Consider the following 25,541-nt stretch of genomic DNA (forward strand, 5'->3'; position numbering starts at 1 on the left):
TTCATTGTCCCTAGCCTACAGAATTTGAGGTTAAGTACAATTTGGAGAAATCTCCCACTAGAAGTTAAATTATGGCACTGTTTAACTTTGAGAGCAGCTGTTCTCAAAGTGTAATTCTTGAGCTGGCAGCATCAGCATTTACCTGAAAACTGGTCAGGTATGCAAACTTTCAGGTTCCACTCCAGATCTAACAAATCAGAAACCCACCCTCCAGGTCATTCTGATGTACCTATGAGCTGCACTGAACTAGAAAACATCCCCAAACACCATGTCTCTTCTCTCACAGTATCATTGGAGATATTACTCTTTCTTGGCCCAGTTTTAAACATTCGGTTTTTTAGCAGAGGTGACTGATGGCTTCGCTGGTGGCTCAGTTGTTAAAGAATCTGCTTGCATTGCAGGAGACTGCCTGCAATATAGGAGACCTGGGTTCAATCCCTGAGCCAGGAAGTTCCCCCTGGGGAAGGAAATGGCAATCCACTCTAGTATTCTTGCCTGGAAAATCCCACAGACACAGGAGTCTGGTAGGTTATAGTCCTTAGCATTGCAAAGAGTTGGACATGACTGAGCAACTAAACCACCACCCCACCAATCATCAGATCCATCTGAAGCTTATCTTTCTGCACATTCAAAGCTTTTGAACTCCATTTTCCTGCTAAGTCCTGGTTTTCTGGCTTCTGGTGTTGCATTGACTATGTGTTCTTTCAAGTGACAGATGGTTGTATGCAAGGGTTTTCAGCCAGAGGTTTCTCCAGTCTGGAAGCTCTGTGTCCCAGGGGCTTTTAGCCTTGCTTCAGGTTGTGAAATTCAAGAAATCTACCTCCCAGAGAGTTTCCACTGCTTCCCCATGGTTTTTTTTTTTTGTTTGTTTGTTTGTTTTGTTTCAAGCTGGAGAATGAACCTCTGCAGATTCCTGAACTGAAACTGCCAGCTGATATCTCTCATGACTGTGGCCCTTGGGAGGCCAGTAAAAATCAATCCCTCTACTGTGTGTTCTAAGGCTATACTCAACATTTCAGAGTTCAGGACTTAATTGGCACTTGTGTCTCCTATGTTCTAGTCTGTGGAATTAACATTGACCTTGGCCATATATTTGAATCACCTCTAGAGTTTCAAAGGCAAAGTCGCTCAGTCGTGTCCGGCTCTTTGCGACCCCATGGACTGTATTACAGCCCACCAGGCTGCTCTGTTCATGGAATTCTCCAGGTAAGAATACTGAAGTGGGTTCCCATTCCTTTCTCTATGGGATCTTCCCAACCTAGGGAGGCAGATTCTTTACCGTCTGAGCCAAGAAAGAACATTTTAATGCCTGGACCACACTCTAGATTATTAAAATCAGAATATCTAGGGGTAGGACTCAGACTGGGTATTTGACGGCCCTCAGCTATTCTTTTAGTGTTCGTCTGTTACTATCGTGTTTAACCAGTTTACTATGCTTTTTAGTTGGGTCCCTTTACTTCTTTAGTACTGTGTGTCTTCTAGTAATGAGAGCCTTCTCTCTTCTTTCCGGTCCAGACTTGTTTTTCTGACAAAAGTGAAAGCGTTAGTTTCTCAGTCATATCTGATTCTTTGCAACCTTATGGACTGTAACCCGCTAGGTTCCTCTGTCTGTGGAATTTTTCAAGCAAGAATACTGGAGTGGGTTGCCATTCCCTTCTTCAGGGGATCTTCCTGACCCAGTGTTTGAACCCGGGTCTCCTGCATTGTAGGTGAATTATTTACCATCTGAACCACTATTTTCTGACAAAGTTCTCCAGATATTGTTTTGTGGCATCTTCTACAGAGACATTAAAAAATCAGTAAATGATAAATCTGCCAAAAGTAACATTGTTCAAAAGAAATTTTGGACATCTTCACATTTCTGAGTTGGATAATCCTATACTAGACATGTTCTTCCATTACACTAATTTCTAACCCAGAATTGGACCTGACCTCTTATTGTCCTGCATAGCCTTTTTAAAAAATGCAGTGTAAGTCTCTCTGTTCCTAGCAAACTCAAGACAAAGTTTACCATAACACTCCCTAGGAGTGTTAGAATGAGAAATGTGTGGAATTAGGAAAGATCCAATGAAAATAGGGCATTTAAAAAAAAAAAGGCTAGGCAGGACAATAAGAGGTCAAACAATGTTGTCATCCATTAGGCTGTACAATTATTGGCTTATGATGTCAATGTACTCCATATAAGATGAAGATAGGTGGGCGTCAAAGGATAATCACAGTGATATCATGTCAATATCTTTGCTAACTTTCAATGTGGGCTTTAAAGAGGAAAAGTATATGTGTAAATATATAAAACACTCCATTTCTTAAAGCATATAAGGAGAAGAACAAATGAAATGTATCTAGAAGGTATTGAGGATGGATCAAATATTTTTTCAATGTGTTCTCTCTGGAGTTATGATATTGAAACTCTGATCAAAGACATAAATATGAAATCAAATTCAGAACATTTAAAAGTCCTTCACCATATCTATATTGAATCTATAACACATATATAGAATGGAGATTAAAGCAGATCCATACATTTTGATACTGAGATTAATAAGGAAGATCATAGAGCCAAATATTACCAGAGTCAATCAACTACTACTCAGCAGCCTTCTGTTGACTGAATGACTTCTATCAGGCTAATGACTGCAAAAACATATGATAGTCAACAAATTCAAGGATTTCAAACCCTTGAAAAACAGCCATCTGTTACTTTACCTTATTATAGAGCTGATATACACAGGGTCTGGAGAAGGCAATGGCACCCCACTCCAGTACTCTTGCCTGGAAAATCCCATGGACGGAGGAGCCTGGTAGGCTGCAGTCCATGGGGTTGCTAAGAGTCGGACACGACTGAGTGACTTCACTTTCACTTTTCACTTTCATGCATTGGAGAAGGAAATGGCAACCCACTCCAGTACTCTTGCCTGGAGAATCCCAGGGATGGGGGAGCCTGGTTGGCTTCCATCTATGGGATCGCACGGAGTCAGACACAACTGAAGCGACTTAGCAGCAGCAGCAGTATACACAGGATCCTCGATTCTGCTTTTGTTTCTACAAAGTTTTAACTATAATTAAGCCCCCAAGTGAAGCTACAGAGACTACAGAGAACATACTGGTGGCAATAACAGGGTTCAGGTTAGTATACTAGGTTAGAATGGTCTTTTGAATTTGTTTAAAGTCATTCTGCCACTGAGAGATTAAGTCAGATTTATAAACTTGGAAAATTTTGCAAGGCTTTACCACCAATCCTGTACAATAGGAAAAAATATAATGTAATAACTATTTTGAAGACAACTGAATCTTAGCTGCTTCTCCCTAGAAACATCCTCTGAAATGCAAGTTTTCCTGTTTAAAATGTCTATAATCACCTCTGATAATATGTAAATCGTCATCATGAATGAACAGCAGTTGTGTTCAGAGACGCCCTGCATATTAAAAGGCACAGTTTGTTATACTTTGTGCCTCAAGAAAGTCTGTGTTAGAAGGAACAATTTGCTTTGTGTTAGGATGGGAAAGATTGAAACTTAAAAAAAAAAAAACGAAATTACTCCATCATAAAATAAAGAGCCAGTGTTTGAAAGGTTCCAAATATCTTGGTTTTCAGTCCAGCTTCTTTGTTTTCAATTACTGTGATTGACTCTCTCCCCCTACTCCCATCCTCAAGAGATTACTGATTTCAGCCTGCGCTAAATTGTCCTTCTGGCAACCTTACTTGGGGAACAAGGGCAGTAAGGGGAAAGGGAAAATGAACTGACTTTGCTATTAGATAATGTTTCTACAGCCTTTGCCAAAGTCCCCTACCAATATCATTTGGAGACATTCAATTAGAACTAGATGATACATTTTGTGAGAACTAAGATATTGGAAACCTACTAAGTTTCTGGAGCCTAAGGGGGTGATGGTGAACAGAGTCCTGAATAAATCGGGATAAAACTGAAGTAAAAAACAGTCTATCTGGCAAGTAAAAATGAAATATCTCCATTTTCTGACAACAAGAAAAGGAAATGAGAAAATAAACATGTGAACAAAGGAAGAAACACTGAGGTCCCAGAAGAGACACCGGCTAGAGAGGATATGATTAAATGCAACCTTCAAATCATCAGCTTTTGTTTCTTCTGTGTTACAGTTTTCACTTAAACTTGGCATTGAACACAAATCTACGAAGAATAGCTGTACATTAGGATAGATTTAAAAAAAGAAAGCATTTACAGGTTTTCTTCAATACATACATATCTTAGCAAGTTAATATCAAATATTATGACTGTATGCTATTTTGATTAAAAAAGCCATTAACTAGTCTTGATTTAGACTTTCAGACATTAATTCACTATATAGATTTATTAATTTTGAAATAAGTTAATAAAATACTGAGATTTAAAAATATATAAATTGAAATAATGGTCAACTGAGTAAAATTCGGTGATATATTTCAAAGTACTACATAAGTGACCTAGATCAAAGAACAGTAGTCTGTTAAAGAGAAATTAGAGAGGATAAAGAGACAAAAAAATGCACATATGTATATTTTTCCAATGTCAAAGAAATGTGCTAGGTAAATAAATTCCAAAAATGTTAAAAATTGTTTCATTAATTTAATTAGGAAATGGATAATAAAACAACAATTGGAAAGGTCTATTTTAGGGCAAGTTACATCAGCAGCAGTAACAAGTAATTCAAAATCCCAATGGCTTAATGCAATAAGAAATTTATATCTTGCTGACATGGCTACCTAATGCAGGTCAAGGGGTTTACTGCCTTCCAAGTAGTTATTCAGGGATTCAAACATCTTTCATGTTAGAACTTCACCATCTTCACCTTTGGACTTCAAAGTCACAGTGGATCTTCTGTTGACAGATTAAGGGAAGAGAGAAAACCTGAAGAAAGAATGCTTGCTCTTCTGATTTGAACCAGACGTTGCACATGACCTTCTCTCTCCCTATCAGTTGGCCAGAACTAGCCACATGGCCCAATCTAGAGTCTAAGAAAGTGGAAAACTGATTTCAGCTGAATGCCCAAGAGGAAAATGAATATATGAAACTATCATAGCTTAAGCAGACTAGAGCTTCATTCTACATAAAAGCTTATTTCTTACAAAATTGAGAAAATTACAATCAATGCTGCTTGAATTTTACATTCTACCTACATCAGTGTTATGTGATATATTTTATCCTTGTCAATTTCAGGAGAAAGACTGATTGGCTGCCAAGTGCTCTCATAGGGGAGCATGGCCTTGGTAGGGTGTTCAGCCTTCATGTGTAGCAACAGACTAACGTCATCAGTCATGGTCAGATATGACGGTAGGCTGATAAATGACACTAAGAAAAAAAAATCACATGAGGCTTAAAATATGTACAAGAAAGTCCATTTATGAATTTATAATGTGAGGTCATTTCCACTGATGACAATGCTCACTTCTCCTATCCAGAGCTCCTCTTTCTCAGAATGAAGATATGTAAGAAGTTAGATTATTCAGCATAAATTTTTTTGGCTGAGTACAGAATCAGTAAGTATTAAGGAAGTTGTGTAGTTTTATGACAATCATAATCAGATTTAAAACCTGGGCTGACTACCTAGGAGCTGTGCGACCTCGGACAGCTTACTCAGCCCTGCCTCCTTCCATTCTCAGTTTATAAATCTATTAAATGTGCACAGTCATCGCACCTTCCACAGAGGGCTATTTTGAGAAATACATGCAAATCAATGGAAAGAGTATAACAGTTGTTCATATACAATGAGTATTCAATCCATGCCCAATATTTTCATCTAGCCCATAGTGAGATCCAGTGAATCCTCTCTTCTCCATTTTAGAGATGATATCTTTAGGTTCAATGAATTTAGTGTTTCTCTCTTCCAAACAATGATGGCTACAATAACAAACTATCATATATTTCCCCGGGCTCAATTTTTCTAGACTACCCTCTTCTTCAGTTTACTTGTGGGATACCCGAATTCTATCCCTAGGTCAGGAAGATCCCCTGGAGAAGGAAATGGCAACTCCTTCCAGTTTTCTTGTCTGGAAAATCCCATGGATGGAGGAGCTTGGCAGGCTACAGTCCATGGGGTCTTAAAGAGTCAGACATGACTGAGCGACTTCACTTTCCTTTCTTTGACTATATCATCATCACAAATGAGTCAAGAGTCATGAGTCAAGAAACCGCTCCCAAGGGTTTGAAACAGTCTCTTCTCACTGATCAGATCTACATCATAAGAACAATCTAAAGTAACTTCAGTTTCTTGGGCTGGGAATCTCACTGTGACTCTTTCTTGGACTCTATTTTATCTACTAAAATCTGCATTATTTTTTTTCCAATAGGGTTGATTATATTTTCATTCTTGGATCAATGTTTAGAAAATATTAATGACAGGGAAAATGGAGAGTTGACCATAGCTTAACTGTAATGCTTGGCACAGGCATTCAGTCTGGTTGATTAGATAATGATAAACACTGCCAAACTTTCTATCATTTATAAATTCATTCATTCATTTAGTGATCCTTTCATTCATTCATAAAGATAGGAATCGAACCCAAGTAATGATTTCCATCTCACATGTATTATATTTTCTTTTCATCCTTTCCATCTCACAGGTATAACATTTTCATTGAGTTTTTCACTGGAAATTTAGTGCAGATTAAGCACTGCTACTGCTGCTGCTAAGTTGTTTCAGTTGTGTCCAACTCTGTGCGATCCCATGGACTGCAGCCTACCAGGTTCCTCCGTCCATGGGATTTTCCAGGCAAGAGTACTGGAGTGGGTTGCCATTGCCTTCTCCTAAGCACAGATTAAGCACAGAGATGAAAAATATTAAAATATCAAAAAACAAAATATACTAGTTTTAATTAATTCAAACAATGCTTAAGAGCACCAAAATGGTTTGTGACTACCCTGAACAGGTGTGAGTAGCATGCTCAACAACAGGTCTCTACTGAAAGAATCAGTGGAAAATAAGACAATCAGAAGAGGTGTGGCTGTTTCTGAACATATTAATTATTTATAGTTTTACTCTGAAATTAGGACAAATAAATTTAGGCTTAATGGTAGTAATTCAGTTGCGTAGATCGTTTAGATATACTTTTTGCTAGAGGGCAAATTGATTTGATTAAAAGGATTTTTTTGGTTTTTTGTTTGTTTGTTTGTTTAATATTATGTTTCTTATTATTGGAGTACAGTTGATGACAGTGTTGTCTTAGTTTCAGGAGTATAGCAGAGTGAGTCAGTTATATTATATCTGCTCTTTATTAGATTATTTCCCCATGTAGCTCATTACAGAGTATTGAGTAGAGTTCCCTGTGCTATACAATAGATCCTTATTAGTTATACATTTTTATATATAGTAGTGTATATATGTCAATCCCAATCTCCCAATTTATCCCCACTTCTTTATGTTACTGTCACTTAAAATGGTGCTGGGTGCTTTCAGAGAAAGTTTCTTCTGTGAGCAACTCTGCAGACTATGTTTTAAAAATAAATTTTATTGGAGTATAATTTCTTTACAGTACTTTTAGTCTCTGCTATCCAACTAAATAAATCAGCTATATGTAAATACATATCCCTTTCTTCTTGAACCTCCCTGCTACCCACCTCATTCCACCCATCTAGGTCATCACAGAACACTGAGCTAAGCTCCCTGCCTGCTGACTATTTGAGAATGAAGGTCTCAAATCTTTCAGTGTTATTAATAACAATATAAACACAGCCAGTAAAAGTCTGAGTACACATAATCTGGTTAAAAAAAAAAATGTAACTGACTTTCTTTCCACTTAGAGTCCTTATTTCTCCAGGAGCAGAAACTTCATCTAAGCCACCTCAGGGTCATTTCAGCCCTGTTTTCTCAGAGATTGCATTGAGGTTTGAGGTTATCTCCATGGAATCAGGGCTGTGCTGCGTGTGGAGGTCAAGGGATGGTGGAGGACACTTCTTGGTACTATTATCTCTTCAGTGTGACATTTGCAGAGACCTCACTGTGACTTCCCAAGTGGCTCAGTGGTAAAGAATCTGCCTGACAATGCAGAAGATGCAAGAGACATGGGTTCGAGCCCTGGGTCAGGAAGATCCCCTGGAGAAGGAAATGGCAACCCACTCCAGTATTCTTGCCTGGAAAAGTTCACAGAGAGAGGAGCCTGGCAGGCAACAGCTTACTGGGTCTCAAAGAGTCAGACATGACTGAGCAACTAAGTTCAGCACTCTACCCAGCCTGTGGGCTATGCATCTGTAATCTCTGATAGAAATATACCTCTTTCATGGATATGGAAGGTACTTCTAAACACTGTCTGCCGTGACATCAACTATCTAAAGTTCCAAGGCCAGTAAACAAGAAAATAGAACAAGACAACTGATTAACTCAAAGATATACCCTACTGGTCAAGAAGATAAGCACAAGAAGTAATGACACGTGGGAATGACCTTATGTTGTGTCTTTAAATTTAGGGAAATACAATGATCAGATCAAAAGTCAACTCAGTAGGGAGCAAGTTTGAATAAAATAAGGAGGCGAAATGAAAAAGAGGGGAGAAAAACTCCAAAAGAATAAATATTTATATCAGAGGCTCAGTTATGTGTGCATTTGAGAAAGGGGGCAGGGGTATTTTCTGGCCATTTATGTTTCTTCCCAAATTTAGGTTTCTGCAGCATTAAGCATAAAAGTCTGTTACTCGGACAGCCAGGTGGTTACGTTTCCCTGGCCTCATTTCCCTGCATGCATTGCCTCACCGCTTCATATCACAGTATGAAAATTGTTAAAGAGGAAAAGACAGAACCCTAAATCACTTCTATCCAATGGTGAGAATAAATGCGTCTGCAGTGCAAAAGGCTCTCCGGGCACAGTACTTTGAGGCTATAGTTCTGTAACTTTGCTGAACTGAAAATACATTCCTTTTCCTCGGTTTTAAAAGCTGCTCAACATTCACGTTTTATTAGCAAGGAAGCATGAACAAAACAGTTTTTGATAAACATAAAAGCTGTTTTGCCTCATTATATTGAATGACAACTGAGATCTTACAGCTTCACGTCAAATCAGTGGAAAAACAATTATCTGTAAAAAAAAGTATGCACAAACATTTTTCTACAAAGCTAAAGATTCAAGGCAACGTGTCTGGAATGTGTTTCTCCCTTTAGGCTGCCTCCATTCCATGAAACATCTGTCTCAATTTCCGTTCTTCCCAGAACCTCCTTTTGGTCTCTCTGCAAATCCATTCCTTCTGAAACTGCCTCCTTCTGACCCTGCAGATGGAAACCGTATGTTTCTCTGTTTAAGGAAGTGTGCTTCTCAAGCAGAGATTTCTGGACACGTTTTATAATATTTTCATGTATGGCTTCCTAATGCACCCAATATACTGTAATTTGCTTTAGGTTTGCCTTCATGCTTTAAATGCAGTAAAATAAGCTTTAGTACCTTCGTTGATTTTTCTTAGCAAAATGTCTAAAACTAAGCATGGAGCTGTGAATTAGATATATTTTGGACAAGCAAAATTTTTTATTATAATCAATTAGCACTTGTTGATCACCTACTATGCTACAGCCTTGAGGGGCAAAGATAGAAGACCTAACACAAAGTGTACTGTAAAGTAGCCTTGGGTTGGCAGAAACCTGATGGAATCAATACCATACGATGCAGGAAGGGCTGAAATGGAGAAACTACAGATGCACAGAAGGAGACACAATCCAGAAAAATAAGTTGACCAAAAAATAGTTTAGTTTCCTTTAAAGGGATAATTTTCATTTGTGAAGCAATGTATTCAAGTGTATAAAAGTGACATTAAATCATAAGTCTATCATAAAATTTTAAAATAATCTGAAACATCTATCTAAAATACTCAGAAAGTATCTAGTGTAATTATTTATTTTACATATTTCATATTTCAAACATGAAAGCAATAGCTTGCATATCATGTTGACATTCAGTAAGTTAGAAAGTAATTTGTGTGTGTGTGTTTAATGAAAACAAAGAGGGATTAAAAAAATCAAGGTGATAAAGGGAGACTTTGGAAATTCTAGGGTGTCATGTGGAGAAGGCAATGGCACCCCACTCCAGTACTTTTGCCTAGAAAATCCCATGGACGAGGAGCCTGGTAGGCTGAAGTCCATGGGGTTGCTAGAGTCGGACAGGACTAAGCGACTTCACTTTCACTTTTCACTTTCATGCATTGGAGAAGAAAATGGCAACCCACTCCAGTGTTCTTGCCTGGAGAATCCCAGGGACGGTGAAGCCTGGTGGGCTGCCGTCTACGGGGTCGCACAGAGTCGGACACGACTGAAGTGACTTAGCAGTAGCAGGGTGCCATGAAAAAACTAGTCCTCTAAGGATGATTCCTACATAAGCCTGTGAGCGGGTGTAGTCACTCAGTTGTATTTGACTGTTTGCAACCCCATGGACTGTAGCCCACAGGATCCTCTGTCCACGGGATTTTCCAGGCATGAATACTGGAGTGGGTTGCCATGCCCTCCTCTAGGGGATCTTCCCCACCCAGGGATGGAACTCATGTCTCCTGTGTCTCCTGCTTGGCAGGTGGATTCTTTACCTCTGAGCCAGTTCCTACATGTTGACAACCAATTGTCTTGAGCAAATTTCTCACCCCAAGTTTCAAGGTCAGCAGGAAATTAGGGTAGGGAGGTAGGGATTTACAATACAAAGAAACAGGGGCTTCCCTGGTGGCTCAGTGGTAAAGAATCTGCCTGTCAATGCAGGAGGCCCTGGTTCAATCTCTGGATCAGGAAGATCCCTTGAAGAAGGAAATGGCAACCCACTCCAGGTTTTTGCCTGGAAAATCCAATGGACAAAGGAGCTTGGTGGGCTACAGTAAATGGGGTTGCAAAAGAGTCCGACACAATGTAGCAACTAAATAACAACAACAAAGAAACAGACACTGAGATAAGGGAAGAAAGTTGGGAGTAAGGGGTTCTTCTAAGTGCCAAACAGTGTTCTTAGAATCAAAAGCTCACTACATAAAACATGCAAGGAAGAAGGGAAAATCAAGAATAATCTAAAATAGAAGCCATCTTTGACCAGGTTCTCAAATTTTATAAAAGTGCCTTGTATTGTCAAAGCTCTCAAGAAGGTCAATTTTAATATCCCAATATTATTGGTAATATTTGTCATTCAAATAATAGTGAAAATATGTGAGAAATGGTATTCCATGGTCAAGTCATGTAGTTTTCATACATTTACATATTTTAGTTTAGCATAAAGGATAAAGGAAAGGAAAGGAAAGCCGCTCAGTCGTGTCCGACTCTTTGCGACCTCTGGACTATAGCCTACCAGGTTCCTCCATCCAAAGAATTTTCCAAGCAAGAGTACTGGAGTGGGTTGCCATTTATTTTCACTAAAAATGCAACCAAAGGAAGTGTAAGCCACTGTAAAGGAACAGAATATTTTAATCTAGAAAATCAAAGATTAAAAGGACTCGAAAATACACATCAGTTTCTTATTGGGAGTAGAATTGGGGCTGCAGGAGGAAGGGGAATTTTGGATTTTACTCTCAGAATCTTTCACAATAAGGCATTCTTGCAACACTATGTATTTAGAAAACAATAAACAAGGTTATTTTTAAACCTATGAAATAAACATACGCGGGTGTTTTAAAGAGCAATAAGACCATAATTAAAAAGGCACTGGAAACTATTACTAAGATTTGAGAAACAAAAATAATTAAAAAGAAAATGGGAACCGCATGTGCCTTCCCAGGCAAGCAGGCGTCACACAGCGTTCAACTTCAGGACACCAGCGACCTCTTGTGGCAAAGATGGATACATTTTTTAATTTGTGTCACGGCCACAAAGGGTGATTGAGAAGGCTGCCTGATGAAATTCTGCTTCTTTTTTAGATTGAAATAGCGACAGTGATGCCTTCCGGAAACAGAGAGCTCCTCACCCCACCCCCACAGCCAGAAGAGGCTGAAGAGGAAGAGGAAGAGGAGTCTACCCCCAGGCTGATCGATGGTTCTTCCCCACAAGAGCCTGAATTCACCGGGGTTCTGGGTCCACAGACCAATGAAGGTCAGGTCCATCAGGGCTGGATTGTAATTGTTCACGTGTCTCTTTCTCAAAACTGCCAAGTTCCAACTCTGCAGGGACCCACATGACCCAAGGAGAGAGCTTTGCTAGAGGCTAGGTTTGAAGCAGGAGATACACATGTATTTTGTGTTAAAATATAAAGCAGTTTTAATAATTCAGCTTTGGCATGATGGAAACGATCAAATAACCAAAGATCTGGGGTGAAAATATTTGTCTGGCATCATTACTCAAAAAGCTTTGTGGTGGAATGAATGCATTTCTAGACTAAAGGATACACTATTAGCAAGATCCGAATCCATGGCCGAGAGACCAAGTCCCAGCATTTCAAGGAGATAAGTGATGATGGTGAGGATGATGGTGGTGATAGTAATAATGTTTTCCATTGATTGAGCACACACTTTCTGGGGGCCATAATGCTCAGCAGGTCACATTATCTCATGTGACTACTACAACCTCCCTGTGAAGGTATTGGTATTCATTTTTTTACATTATTACCTAGGAAACTAGCTCAGAAAGGGTTGGAACTCTCCAGAGATCACTGAACATGAGTTTCACACATTGAGTGTTAAGCAAAGTTGTTCTGATTCCTGAGTGTGTTCTTAGTGGAAACCAAGCTGCCTTTCCACTCAGTCCCAGGGGCAGAGAAAGGACAAGAGAACACAGGGTTCCATAATATTGGACTCCACTTTGTAGGACCTGAAAGTTGTGTAAACCAGGGCCTTTTGGGTGGTAAAAGGAATTCCTGGTGCTAACTGTGAGTCTACGGTTTGTCTATATTTCGTGTTAGAATTTGTCAGTGTCAACCTTGGGAGGTATTCAAGTGGACTCACACTAGAATACTTTTACACACATGTGTGCTCTGATGAAGGGGGTGCAGAAAAAAATGAATAGTTTTCATTGTGAAGGTTTACTTACATTGAATGTCTCTGTACTGTAAGTTCTGGATATACAAAACAGTTTTAAATGACTACTATTTTCACAGATATTTCTGTTTAGTACAGAGACAGGCATGTAAAGCAACTTAGAGACAATAGATGTTATAGGTAATATAAGAAAAAGTCAGTACATAACACAATGAGAGAACAAAAGAGAGGAAAGAGCATTCAGATCCCCACTTTCAGATTTGCTGGATATTCAGTCTTGAGCAAAGCATTCAATATTTTTTTGCCTTTGTTTCCTCATCTAGAAAATGGGGTAATCAGTAACAGATGTCACCTCATAGAGTTGTTGCAAGGATTAACTGAATAAATTTAGTGCCTGGCCCACAGTTAACATCATCAATGGTAGCGATTCTCATTATTATTGATAGAATTTTTTTTACTTACTGTCAACAAATTGTTCAGTGTATGATACATAAACTGTAGGCACCATGTTGTAAGATGTCCAGGACATAATTCATTTTACACACCTGAAACTAGTCCCCCCTCCCCCCAGTCCCTGGTAATCACCAATGTACTCTCTGATTCTATGAGTGTCTCACTATTCACTAAGAAGTCATATGAAAAGTTGTCTTTTGTGAAATGCTGCCAATACACCAGTCACTGAAGTGTTTTATATTGTGTCTTTGAAGAGACACAGTAGTACTAAGTACGTGCTAGTTATTACTATTTTCACTTTATGAATAGGCAAACTAAAATTCAAAATACCACAAAAGTGGTCCAAGATCATGGAGGTGGTACGTAATGGTGCTGGAATGAAGACAGAAACCACTAAATCCTGTCTTTAATGAATACATTGTATTCTTCCCACACAGTCAACTTTCTGTGGGGTGGTAGAACATGCTAAAAACAGAACCAGGGAGAGACACATACAATGAGAAGGAAATGTGCACACCCGGCAGAAAGTCCTCAAAACAGGGAAATTAAATATCTCTAGAACATTACTTACTTTTAAGTAATTTCAGAGCTTTCACAAGTTGACTGATTTGGAATTATCTGATGTGCCAAGATTAAGAGGAGTAGAATGCCCAATCTTTTGAAAAGCTCTAGTAAAATGTATGGCTCAATAATGTAAATTTTGAAACAATGTAAGAAAAATTATGACTTAAAATATTTGTTTCTTAAAGGAGTCTAAGTAACGAAATTAAAAAGTTAATTCATATTTTACTTTGCACAAAAGTAAATTCTAAACTTTAAAACTTAAATGTAAATCATAAATTTATTTAAGTCAAATAGTTTGGAAATATTTAAAACATTAAAAACTGAAACATTATTTGTTATTATAACTATCAATTTCTAGAACGAATACTTAGAAGCTACATTGAGTAGGCTTGAGTTATAAGTGGAAAAAAAACTAGAATTAAAAACAACTGTTGTGACTATATATAATTACTCTAAGCAATTACCGCTAAATTAGCATGGTCATATATATAGAAGAATGAAATGCTTTTCTTCTTGAAACATTGTGATGAGTAGCAAATATTTATTTATAATAATTGGAGAAATTAGCAAGTATTAAGGAGAAGGAAATGGCAGCCCAGGCAGTACTCTTGCCTGGAAAATCCCATGGACAGAGGAGCCTGGTGGGCTACAGTCCATGGGGTCGTGAAGAGTTAGATACGACTGAAGTGACTTAGCAGCAGCAGCAAGTATTAAATATTTTATAGCTCTCCCTTAAATTTTTTCCCCAAACTTCCATTCCTAAAATAGCTTTCATTCCTGAAGTTGTTATAAGTGATTTTTTTCTATTTAATGACCTTGTTTTCTTGGGAATCCTAACTTTATAATTAAAATCACTAAAATCTGCCTGCAACGCAGGAGACTTGGGTTCAATCCCTGGGTCAGGAAGAAGGAAATGGCAGCCCACTCCAGTATACTTGCCTAGAAAGTTCCATGGACATTGGAGCCTAGTGGGCTACAGTCCATGGAGTTGCAAAGAGTCGGACACCACTTAACAACTAAACAACAACAACAATAAGACCTTAGTAGGTGCATTACTAATTCTTGATCTCAAACCATTGTGGATCCTTCAACAAGGGCAACCAAAGGTCCTGACTTGCCTAGGAGTGAGGGATCCCAAGACACAAGGCTTCCAATGCTAAAATCAACAAACTCTCAGCCAAATGAGGATCACCAAGCAATTCAAAGAAAGTCTTTCATCACTTCTATCTCTCATGGCTATTTTACTTTCTCCATCCATCTCATGTCTCATAACCATTCTCTCCTTCTCCCTAAACTCCTCAAACTTGTCAGAGAGCTTGGCTTCCTCCTACACAAAGAAAATACAGTCTTCAGGTTAACGGCTCCTTGGTCTTTCTATTTTCAGACACATAATTTACCTACATCTATATCCATACTATTGGAGAAGGCAATGGCACCCCACTCCAGAACTGTTGCCTGGAAAATCCCATGGACGGAGGAGCCTGGTAGGCTGCAGTCCATGGGGTTGCTAGAGTCGGACATGACTGAGCGACTTTACTTTCACTTTTCACTTTCATGCACTGGAGAAGGAAATGGCAACCCACTCCAGTGTTCTTGCTTGGAGAATCCCAGGGACAGGGGAGCCTGGTGGGCTGCCATCTCTGGGGTCGCACAAAGTCAGACACGACTGAAGTGACTTAGCAGCAGCAGCAGCATATCCACGCCATACATGTTTTACCTACATTTCCATCTACATCCAGCAAATTTGGAAAACTCAGCAGTGGCCACAGGACTGGAAAAGGTCAGTTTTCATTCCACTCCCAAAGATAGGCAATGCCAAAGAGTGCTCCAACTACCACACAATTGCACTCATCTCACACATGAGCAAAGTAATGCTCAAAATTCTCCAAGCCAGGCTTCAACAGTAGGTGAACTGAGAACTTCCAGATGTTCAAGCCGGATTTAGAAAAGGCAGAGGAACCAGAGATCAAATTGCCAACATCCATTGGATCATTGAAAAAACAAGAGAGTTCCAGAAAAATATCTACTTCTGCTTTATTGACTATGCCAAAGGCTTTGACTGTGTGGACACCACAAACTGTGGAAAATTCCTAAAGAGATGGGAATACCAGACCACCTTACCTGCCTCCTTAGAAATCTGCATGCAGGTCAAGAAGCAACAGTTAGAACTGGATATGGAACAATAGACTGGTTCCAAGTAGGGAAGAAGTACGTCAAGGCTGTATAGTGTCACCCTGTTTATTTAACTTAAATGTAGAGTACATCATGAGAAATGCTGGGCTGGATGAAGCACAAGCTGGAATCAAGATTACTTGGAGAAATATCAATAACATCAGATATGCAGATGACACCACCCTTATGGCAGAAAGTGAAGAAGAACTAAAAAGCCTCTTGATGAAAGTGAAAGAGGTGTGTGAAAAAGCTGGCTTGACACTCAGCATTCAAATAACTAAGATCATGGCCTGGTCCCATCAATTCATGGCAAATAGATGGGGAAACAATGGAAACAGTGACCGACTTTATTTTCTTGGACTCCAAAATCACTGCAGATGGTGACTGCAGCCATGAAGTTGAAAGACTTTTGCTTCTTGGAAGGAAAGTTATGACAAACCTAGATAGCATATTAAAAAGGAGACATTACTTAGCTGACAAAGGTCTGTATAGTCAAAGCTATGGTTTTTCCAGTAGTCATGTAAGAATGTGAGAGCTGGACCATAAAGAAAGCTGAGCACTGAAGAATTGATGCTTTTGAACTGTGGTGCTGGAGAAGACTGTTGAGAGTCCCCTGGACTGCAAGGAGATCAAACCAGTTCATCCTAAAGGAAATCAGTCCTGAATATTCACTGGAAGGACTGATGCTGAAGTTGAAGTTCCAATACTTTGGCCACCTCATGGGAAGAACTGACCCATTGGAAAAGAGCCTGATCCTGGGAAAGATTGAAGGCAGGAGAAGGGGACAACAGAGGATGAGATGGTTGGATGGCATCACCAACTTGATGGATAAGAGTTTGAGCATGCTCCAGGAATTGGTAATGGACAGGGAAGCTTGGAGTGCTGCAATCCATGGAGTTGCAAAGAGTCGGACATGACTGAGCAACTGAATTGACTTACAGACATCCTCGCCTCTTCCCCTTCCTCCTGTTACAACAGAAGAACTGTCTGTGCTCCCTCACGTGGATATAAATGCTTCCCATCGTGTTCTTAGTTCCATTTCCTGCTGCCCTCTCAGGATCCTTTTCATCTTCAATCTCTCTCCCCTTGGATTTTTTTTTCAAATCTCTCCCACTTTAGTCCATTTCCTCATCATACACACTACAAATAGGTCTTATAGTTATCACTATCTCTCTTTCCTTTTTCTTTACAGTCAAACATCTCAGAAACATTGTCTGCACGTTGTATAACTGTTTCCTCACCTCCTACATCCTCCTTCAGGGACTGTGATCTGGCTTCCAGCCTTATCACTCCACAGCTCTTACTGAAGTCTCCTTTAACCTCCACAATAACTACTTCAAGAGAGATTTTACAGTCCTTAACTAACATCTCAGCTGATTTAGATTATTTTCTATTCCCTGTTCCTTCAAACTCTCTCTCCACTTGGCCTCCATAATACTGATCATCTATTATCCTTCTTTTCTTCTGACCATTGCTTCTCTATCTCCCTTAGAAGCCCTCTGTCCTCTATAAGATCAATAAGACCAATAAGTAGAGAGTGAAGGAGGGAGCTCTGTGTATGTGTGTGAAAGAGAGAGAGAGAATAGATTAATAAATGGAGATATAATATAACTTGAATTTTTTAGTGGGGGGGGGTCTGTTGCCTTTTCTATCACATTGTCATAGCCAAGCAAGCACCATCTTTTATCTTGATAACTCATTACCCCTATGCCCATCCCACTCCGCCCCCTACCCCATCAATCAGTCTTCCAGTTCACCTTCAAGCAGGGTATATCTTAACACGCAAATCTGATCATGTGATACTCCTGCCCATCCTTAGGACAAGAGACCAAGCCTGTAACACAGCCCGTAGGCCTGTGTGTTTTGTGTCCTACACATTCCAAAGCTTCTGTGCTGTCGCTACAGGGACCGTCTTTCAGTCCCCTCAGAGTGAAGGGACCTGGTGCGCTCTGCGTTCTCGGCCTGCAGACTCTTTCGGCTCACCTGAACAGTCAGGTCCTGCTCTTCCTGCAGATCTCAACTCAGTCATCACCTCCTCAAAGAACCACGACTCTCAGACTGGATCAAATTCTCCTATTTTATGCTTCTATGATATCCCATGACATTGACCGCAATCATCATTTTATGTGATTAACATCCGTCTTACACAGCAGATCATGAAACAGAACTGTGTCTTTGTGGTTACCACTGTTCCAACAGCTACCACAGCGCAATTTACACAGAATAGATTCAATAAATGCATATTGAGTGAATTAATATTAATGATAATTGCCCTACCCTTTCCCTTGATTTTATTTCAGTGGGGTGTATAAATACTGAATGAAAGATAAAAATATTATATGTGATGTTTTAAATTTATAAAAACTGCAATCTTAATATTTACTTCTGAAAATAGAATTTTCAATAAATATAAAAGCAACAATCATGCAATATTCAGTAGATAATTTAAAATAAAATTTTAAAACATTACAAAGACTATATTAATTATTAGGGCAGCCTGGGTTGTTATATTTAACTTTAGTATTTTATTTATAGAAAACTACATAAGAAGATATTAAATATGCCAGCATAGTCTATATGAGACTGTAATCTTGCTTAATAAACATTTGTAATCCCGTTATTTGTTAGAAATTGCTTGTTGCTTACATATATTATTTGCCTCTCTTTTAGACTTTCCAACCTGCCTTCTGTGTACTTGTATAAGTACCACCGTATACTGTGATGACCATGAACTTGATGCTATTCCTCCGCTGCCCAAGAACACAGCTTATTTCTATTCCCGTTTTAACAGAATTAAAAAGATCAACAAAAATGATTTTGCAAGCCTAAGTATGGATGCTGGCACTAATATCCTTCCCTTTTATTTCCTAAATGTTTGCATTATAAAATGTTGGTACCAAAAATGAAACTTGAATATTAAAATGTCTTGTAAATCAATTTTTACTTATTTGTATGCTTGAAGGTTTGTTTTAATTACAATAAGAAAGAATGATGAATCATTAAAGGTCGTTATGAAACTATATGGATTTCCCAAGTGGCATTAGTGGTAAAGAACCTGCCTGCGAATGCAGGAGACATAAGAAATGCGGGTTTGATCCCTAAGTAGGGAAGGTCCCCTGGAGGAAGCCATGGCAACCCACTCCAGTATTCTTGCCTGGAGAATCCCAATGACAATCCCCAGTCCATGAGGCCTCAAAGCGTCAGACACAATTGAAGTGACATGACTTATGCACATGAAACTATATAGTTGTTGATATTCTCACTATTTTCAAGTAAACAAAAATCACAAATAATTCTATTTTATAGGCTAAAACTCTTTATCATGTTATCACAATAAGAGCAGAAAGTCATGACCATATATTTAGTAGGATCTGGGTTGTTCGAATAGACTTCCATTGAAGCACAATTAAAAAAAAAAAGCACAATTGCTTTATAATTGATGAATGCAAATCTAAATTCTGGCCAAAGTTGTTGCCAACTTTGAAAAAAGTTGGTATTTGTCTTCATTAAGTGTTTTAATCATTTAAAAATTTCTTTTTAATGCCTGTGTATTTTAATGCTAATGTATCTATTACTGTTAGAAAATATAATAATCTGCCAGCACGGAGAAAAAATAAAAAATATTTTAAATAGTAAGATCCAGACAAAATTTATGAGGAATATAGGAAAAAGATCAATTATTTTAAATATAATGAAATATAATGGGTCAATTTCTTTGCTAAGGCTACACTTTCTTTGGAGTGCATAAATATGAATAGTATTTGGAGGAAATCCAGGTGGTTCAGTGGTAAGGAATCCGCCTGCCAATGCAGGAGACATAAGGTTCAGGGGTTCAGTCCCTGGGTCAGGAAGATCCCCTGCAGGAGGGAATGGCAACCCACTTCAGTATTCCTGCCTGGAGAACCCCATGAACAGAGGAGCCTAGAGGGCTATAGTCCATAGGGTCGCAGAGAGTCAGACATGACTGAGCAGCAGCAGTAGTCTATTAAATTTTTATAAAGTTGTTAGAAATAATTGTTTCATTAACTATCTCTAATTCATGTTTATATTTGTTTATATGTGGGAAATTTATATTTTTATGTGAGTGAAACATATTCAACTACTCTCGTGTTTTTTTTTTTTCCAGATGATCTAAGAAGGATTGATCTGACATCAAACTTAATATCTGAGATTGATGAAGATGCATTCAGAAAGCTGCCTCAACTCCGAGAGCTTGTTCTGCGTGACAACAAAATTAGGCAGCTCCCAGAATTGCCAACCACTTTGAGATTTATTGATATCAGCAACAATAGACTTGGAAGGAAAGGAATAAAGCAAGAAGCATTTAAAGTGAGTTTTAAGTTTGAATACGAAATACTTTAATCTTCCTGTTCCCTTTGCAATCAGTGTCTAGTCTTTTTATTTCCACAAAGGGATTCAATTTGATGAGACTTTTAATGCCTAAAATAAACTTTAGAACACTATGTGTCATGCCTTTGGGAAACACTGTGTCCTGGTACATTCTGAGGCTGCTCAAGAACTAAGAAGAGAAAGCAGAGCTGGAATAAGAAGTGGGTGGAGCACCAGTCTGTTAAGTTGCACCTAAGAATGCTATGAGCCAAATGATGCATATTTACCAAGGCTCCACTCAAGGAGAGTACTTTGTGTGGTTGGAAGGACAGTTATTTGCACAGAGTGTGGAGGGTGGTTTGAGGGTAGAAGCCTTCTAAATTATCTATAAGGGGGATGGATTCAGTTAATCTTATGAATTTTATTTTCTAAGTGAAGGAAACAAGTTTGGGGTTAGAATGGCTTTGCTTGGCATAACTGCAGAGAGTCTGAGAACAGTAACCAGTTTGGCTTTCTTATCCAGTCTTAACTCCCTTCGAGCTGCTTCTCTAAATATCTGTTGAACAAATAAATTTAAGCTATTGTTTGAAGGGACATCTCACAACTTCCATGGAGGCTACAAGGGGTTGTGTGGATTCGCTAGCCCTGGGCAATGGTAGAAAGCCTGTATCTCCACCTGTGCTCCTGTGACACCACTGTGGCGGGCAAGGGAGTTAGGACACCTCACCAGAGCCTGGCAAAGATCAAATCTAGTCCCCTCACTCAGGGTCTATTGGCATGGGTAACAGTGAGTCACCCTTTGTCCTGTGACATTTGGTTGGAGTAGACCTGGTTGTATCTAAAGGTATATTCTGTCTTGTTAGGCTGCCCTCTTGCTACTTGCATGGGAGGCGGTAGGATTTTCTCAGGGAGAATTTCTCATTTCCCCATTCCTGTAACGTGAAGGAAATTCTTGTTATTTCTCACCATAATCCTCAAAATTTTACTGCAGAATCTCTGTGTGGGAAATCAATGCCTTGCTTAAACTGAGAAAGTTAGAGCGGACAAAGTAGGTTCTTCCAGAGACTAAGAAAGATGTTTCATTTACATCGAGAGATATTTGCTTGCTATCAATTCTTGCAGAACTCAATTGAATAGTCCAGGAACACAGGAAACTAATTTGCCTCAACTTTAGAAAACATGGCACCCCATACCAGTACTCTTGCCTGGGAAATCCCATGGACGGAGGAGCCTGGTAGGCTACAGTCAACGGGGTCACAAAGAGTCGGACACAACTGAGCAACTTCACTCACTCACTCACTTAGAAAAGGAGACCTGAACAGGCATGTGTTATTTTACAAATAGTTTCATGGGCAGGGGATGAACCGTGTGACTGTGGCCCACTAATTTCTATTAAGGCCCTACATTTGGAATGTTTACAGGATATGTATGATCTCCATCATCTCTACCTCACGGATAACAACTTGGACCACATCCCTCTACCACTCCCAGAAAATCTGCGAGCCCTTCACCTCCAGGTAGGCTTCTACTACTAAGTTATGTCCAACACATCCATGGAAAACAGATGCAGACGGGAGGAAGCCACGATACAAAAGCTGTGTATAATGGCATGTTAATACACTGTGATAGGTTTTTTTTTTTCTTCTCTCATTTATTCTCTCTCTCACTCTGAGTACAAGGTGTTTGCATATTCATGACTCTATCTATACTGATTTATTTCTGATAACTTTAGTCTTTATTTTCATTTTTTGCCAAGTCATAATGCATCTTTTTGGCACACAAATCTTCTTTTTTTAGAAAATAAGAGCTTCATCTGCTGAAGAAATGTGTGAAGACTAGAAATGAAAGAGAGTAAGAGAGAAAGAAAAATTTAATTTGATTTCCAGCTTTCAGAGGAAAAAAATGTCAGTTTTAGCTCTTGATTTTAGGTTCCATGAACTGAGTTAAATTCAATCCTAGGACATTCCTATCTGCTGAGAGATGATGGACTTTCATCTCTCTGGATTAAGAAAATGCAGTTTTTTCTAAACCAACATATTTGAAAGCTTGCGTTATTTTAAATTCCTTTAAGCTACATTTTATCTTTGAAGTAATGAGTGAAAACACATTTTCAAAATGTTACGATCTGATATTTTCTAAATACTGTGTTGGCCAGTAAGTTTGTTCATTTTTTTTTTTCCTATAAGATGTTATAGAAAAACCCGAACAAACTTTGGCCAACCAAATATATTCCATTGAAGTATATTACAATATGATCAATAAAAAAACACTTTTGGCTGTTGAAACAAAGAAAGATAAGTTATTTCTTATTTCAGACGTAACTTTTGGTATACAGTTGTAATCAACTTTCTGTAATAATTTCATCTGTTCTGTGGAATAAATCTGTAGAGAACACAAGCATTATGTGCTCAAAGACACAATATCATAGTGCAATATTAGTCTTTTAGGAGGAAAAGTATAAACCATCACAAGAAGTGATTCTGCTCTGTGACAGCAAGTCTGATTCTTTTTTTTTTTTTTTGCTCTGTGGATTCTGTAATTATTTACCTCTGTGTCCTTTCTTCCATTCCTGTTTACATCTTTCCATACTTCTTTTTGGTGTCTTTGTGTGTGTATCTGTCTATGGCTCTTGGATACCTATCTCTTGAGAGTTTTTCTGACTATTTAACTTCCTTAATGTGATATCCTTTCTAGTCCTTATCTGGTTTCTGGATGGCTCTCTATTGGTCTTCTCTTTTTCTGGGGGTGAATGTCTATGTCAATGAGAATTTCTTGCCTGGTTTAGGATTGGAAAGAGGATTTTCAAGGAAACCATAAAAGGAACTGGAAATTTTTTTTCCAATTCTGAATTAAATTTCATTACTATGTCTGATGATATTGACTCCACAGAGTAACCAGGTCTCTGATGTTATATTTAAACATAATGTGATTGCATATACAATCTAAGATTTTTTTTGAAGTGATTGGCTTTACATTTCCTATTCTAAGGATTAAGAAAGTATCAAGTGAACATTTAAAAATATTTCTCTTTCACAATCACCTTACCAATATCCAGTATAAGGCTGTTTTTAATTTACATTGTCTTCATTTTATATTTATTTTTAATGCTCATATAAAAATCTCTTTTTGTGATTCATTTGAAAAATATTTTCCAACATACTATGAGAATGACAGATCTGGCAAAAGCAGATTCCCTGGGCTGAAATTCTACTTGACACTATTTACTGATTGAACAAGTATCTAAACCTCTCTGCATCTCAGTTTTAGTTTATAAACTGGGTGCTGCATTCACTGATACATGATAATGACTTAAAGATAAGGCATGATAATTATTAACTGTGTATGTATTACCTATCAAAGAAAATAGAATAGTGCATAGGCACTAAATCTGTATTATCCCTCATGGACACTTTGTAAAATAGAGAGTCAATCTATCAGAAAGACATAAGGCTTATAAATACATATGTACCTAACAACAAAGCCTCAAAATTTATAAGGACTTCACTATTAGAATTGAAGGGAGAAAAAGACAATTCAACAATAATAGTTAGAGTCCTCAATATTCCACTTTTAATAATGGATAGAGCAACTAGCCATAAGATCAACTAAGAAACAGAAGACTTGGGCAACACTATATACCAACTAGCCCTAACAGTCATGTACAAAACTTTCAACCCAATAGCCATTTTGACATTTTTTTTTCTCATTCTTGAACTTGCCATGCATATTTTTCAGAATTTGAACTTGGTGTTCTGTCTGGGATATTCTTACCTCAGCTCTCTCCCATGCCCATGCCTCCTTGTCATTCCATTCTCAGCTCCACTGCTGTCTCTTAAGATAATTTTTCACAGACATTTTCCTTTCTTCTTAGGTTAGATTATTTTTGGAAATAATTTGTTTTTTCATCTAATTATCTTATATTCCCATTACTGAAGTATAAGCTTCATAAAGGCAAGCATATGTCTATTATGTTTATTGGCTTATCCTCACTGCTTTAGAAAGTGTTGATGTATATAACAGTTGCATAATGTGCATTTCTGGATGAGAGAAGGAATGAAGGCGTAAAAGCAGGGGTGAAGCAAAATTGACTATATTATTCATCAATACTAGGAATATGTGATAACTCATCTAATAACTTATCTTAATCTTTTTTAGAATAACAACATTATGGAGATGCATGAAGATACCTTCTGCAATGTTAAAAATTTGACTTATATTCGTAAGGCACTAGAGGATATTCGACTGGATGGAAACCCTATCAATCTCAGCAAAACTCCCCAAGCCTATATGTGCCTACCTCGTTTGCCTATTGGGAGTCTCGTCTGATTTCAGATAATGGTTAGCATTATGATGCCTCCTATAACAAAATGATTCTTCCTGCTCTCTTCAAAAAGAAAACTCGGCATGATACTTTCAAAATATGTTCTGGAAGATGATATAAGTACATAAAATACAGCTAAAATTTTTAATATATGATAGCAATGTGGTAGCCTAAGAAAACACCAGATTAATCAGAAATAAACCAAAAAATGTACAGAAATAGAAGACTAAGAGAAAATATTTCATAGATATTCTTATAAATCACATGTAATTTTCAAGTTTTAGGAATTCATATCCTATATAACTTTAAATTAATCATATACTAAAAATTAAAAATTAATAGTGTAGGTATATTGCCAAGATTTTAATGTTTTAATTAAACTTTTCCTTTTTTTAACTAAAGCATGTTTTTATTTTCAAATTCATTAAAGAAAATGAAGAAAAGAATAAAAATATTTGAAAATGATAAGGGCCTTGTGGAAAATATTCATTATAATCACAACATACATATAGCTTCAGTATTTTAACAATAATATTTTATCATCTTAAAGCCCTGCCAACTCATTTTTAGACCTTTCCTAAATTATTAGTTAATTGGTAATATTTCTGTGCCTGTGGAAAAAATAAAATGTAGAAAATGGAAAATATAAACAATAATATGAAAATGACAGTAGGGAAGAAGTTAAGGAGTACCTTCTAGAGAGAAAGTTGAACTTTCTGAAATGTGTGATAATAGTACAAAAAACTGAAAGATAACAAAAGAGTATACACTGAAAGGTGAGTTTGTTTCCTGCAGCAAACCCTAAGTTCCACTCCTTGGAAATAGTCAATGGTTTCTTTC

General features: G+C 38.0%; 1 protein-coding gene across 1 annotated transcript in view; it reads left to right on the forward strand.

The window, feature by feature from the left end:
• Positions 1–25,165, forward strand: part of EPYC (epiphycan) — a 42,704-nt gene extending 17,539 nt beyond the window's left edge. The window contains exons 3-7 of the mRNA XM_027543652.1: positions 11,810–11,981; positions 18,722–18,880; positions 20,178–20,380; positions 21,802–21,897; positions 24,536–25,165. Of these exons, the coding sequence (XP_027399453.1) occupies positions 11,810–11,981; positions 18,722–18,880; positions 20,178–20,380; positions 21,802–21,897; positions 24,536–24,706 (801 nt within the window). The 3' untranslated portion in view covers positions 24,707–25,165. The remainder of the gene's footprint in view (positions 1–11,809; positions 11,982–18,721; positions 18,881–20,177; positions 20,381–21,801; positions 21,898–24,535) is intronic.
• Positions 25,166–25,541: the final 376 nt, after the last annotated feature.

Source organism: Bos indicus x Bos taurus, chromosome 5 (assembly GCF_003369695.1).
Source record: "Bos indicus x Bos taurus breed Angus x Brahman F1 hybrid chromosome 5, Bos_hybrid_MaternalHap_v2.0, whole genome shotgun sequence".
NCBI lineage: Eukaryota > Metazoa > Chordata > Mammalia > Artiodactyla > Bovidae > Bos > Bos indicus x Bos taurus.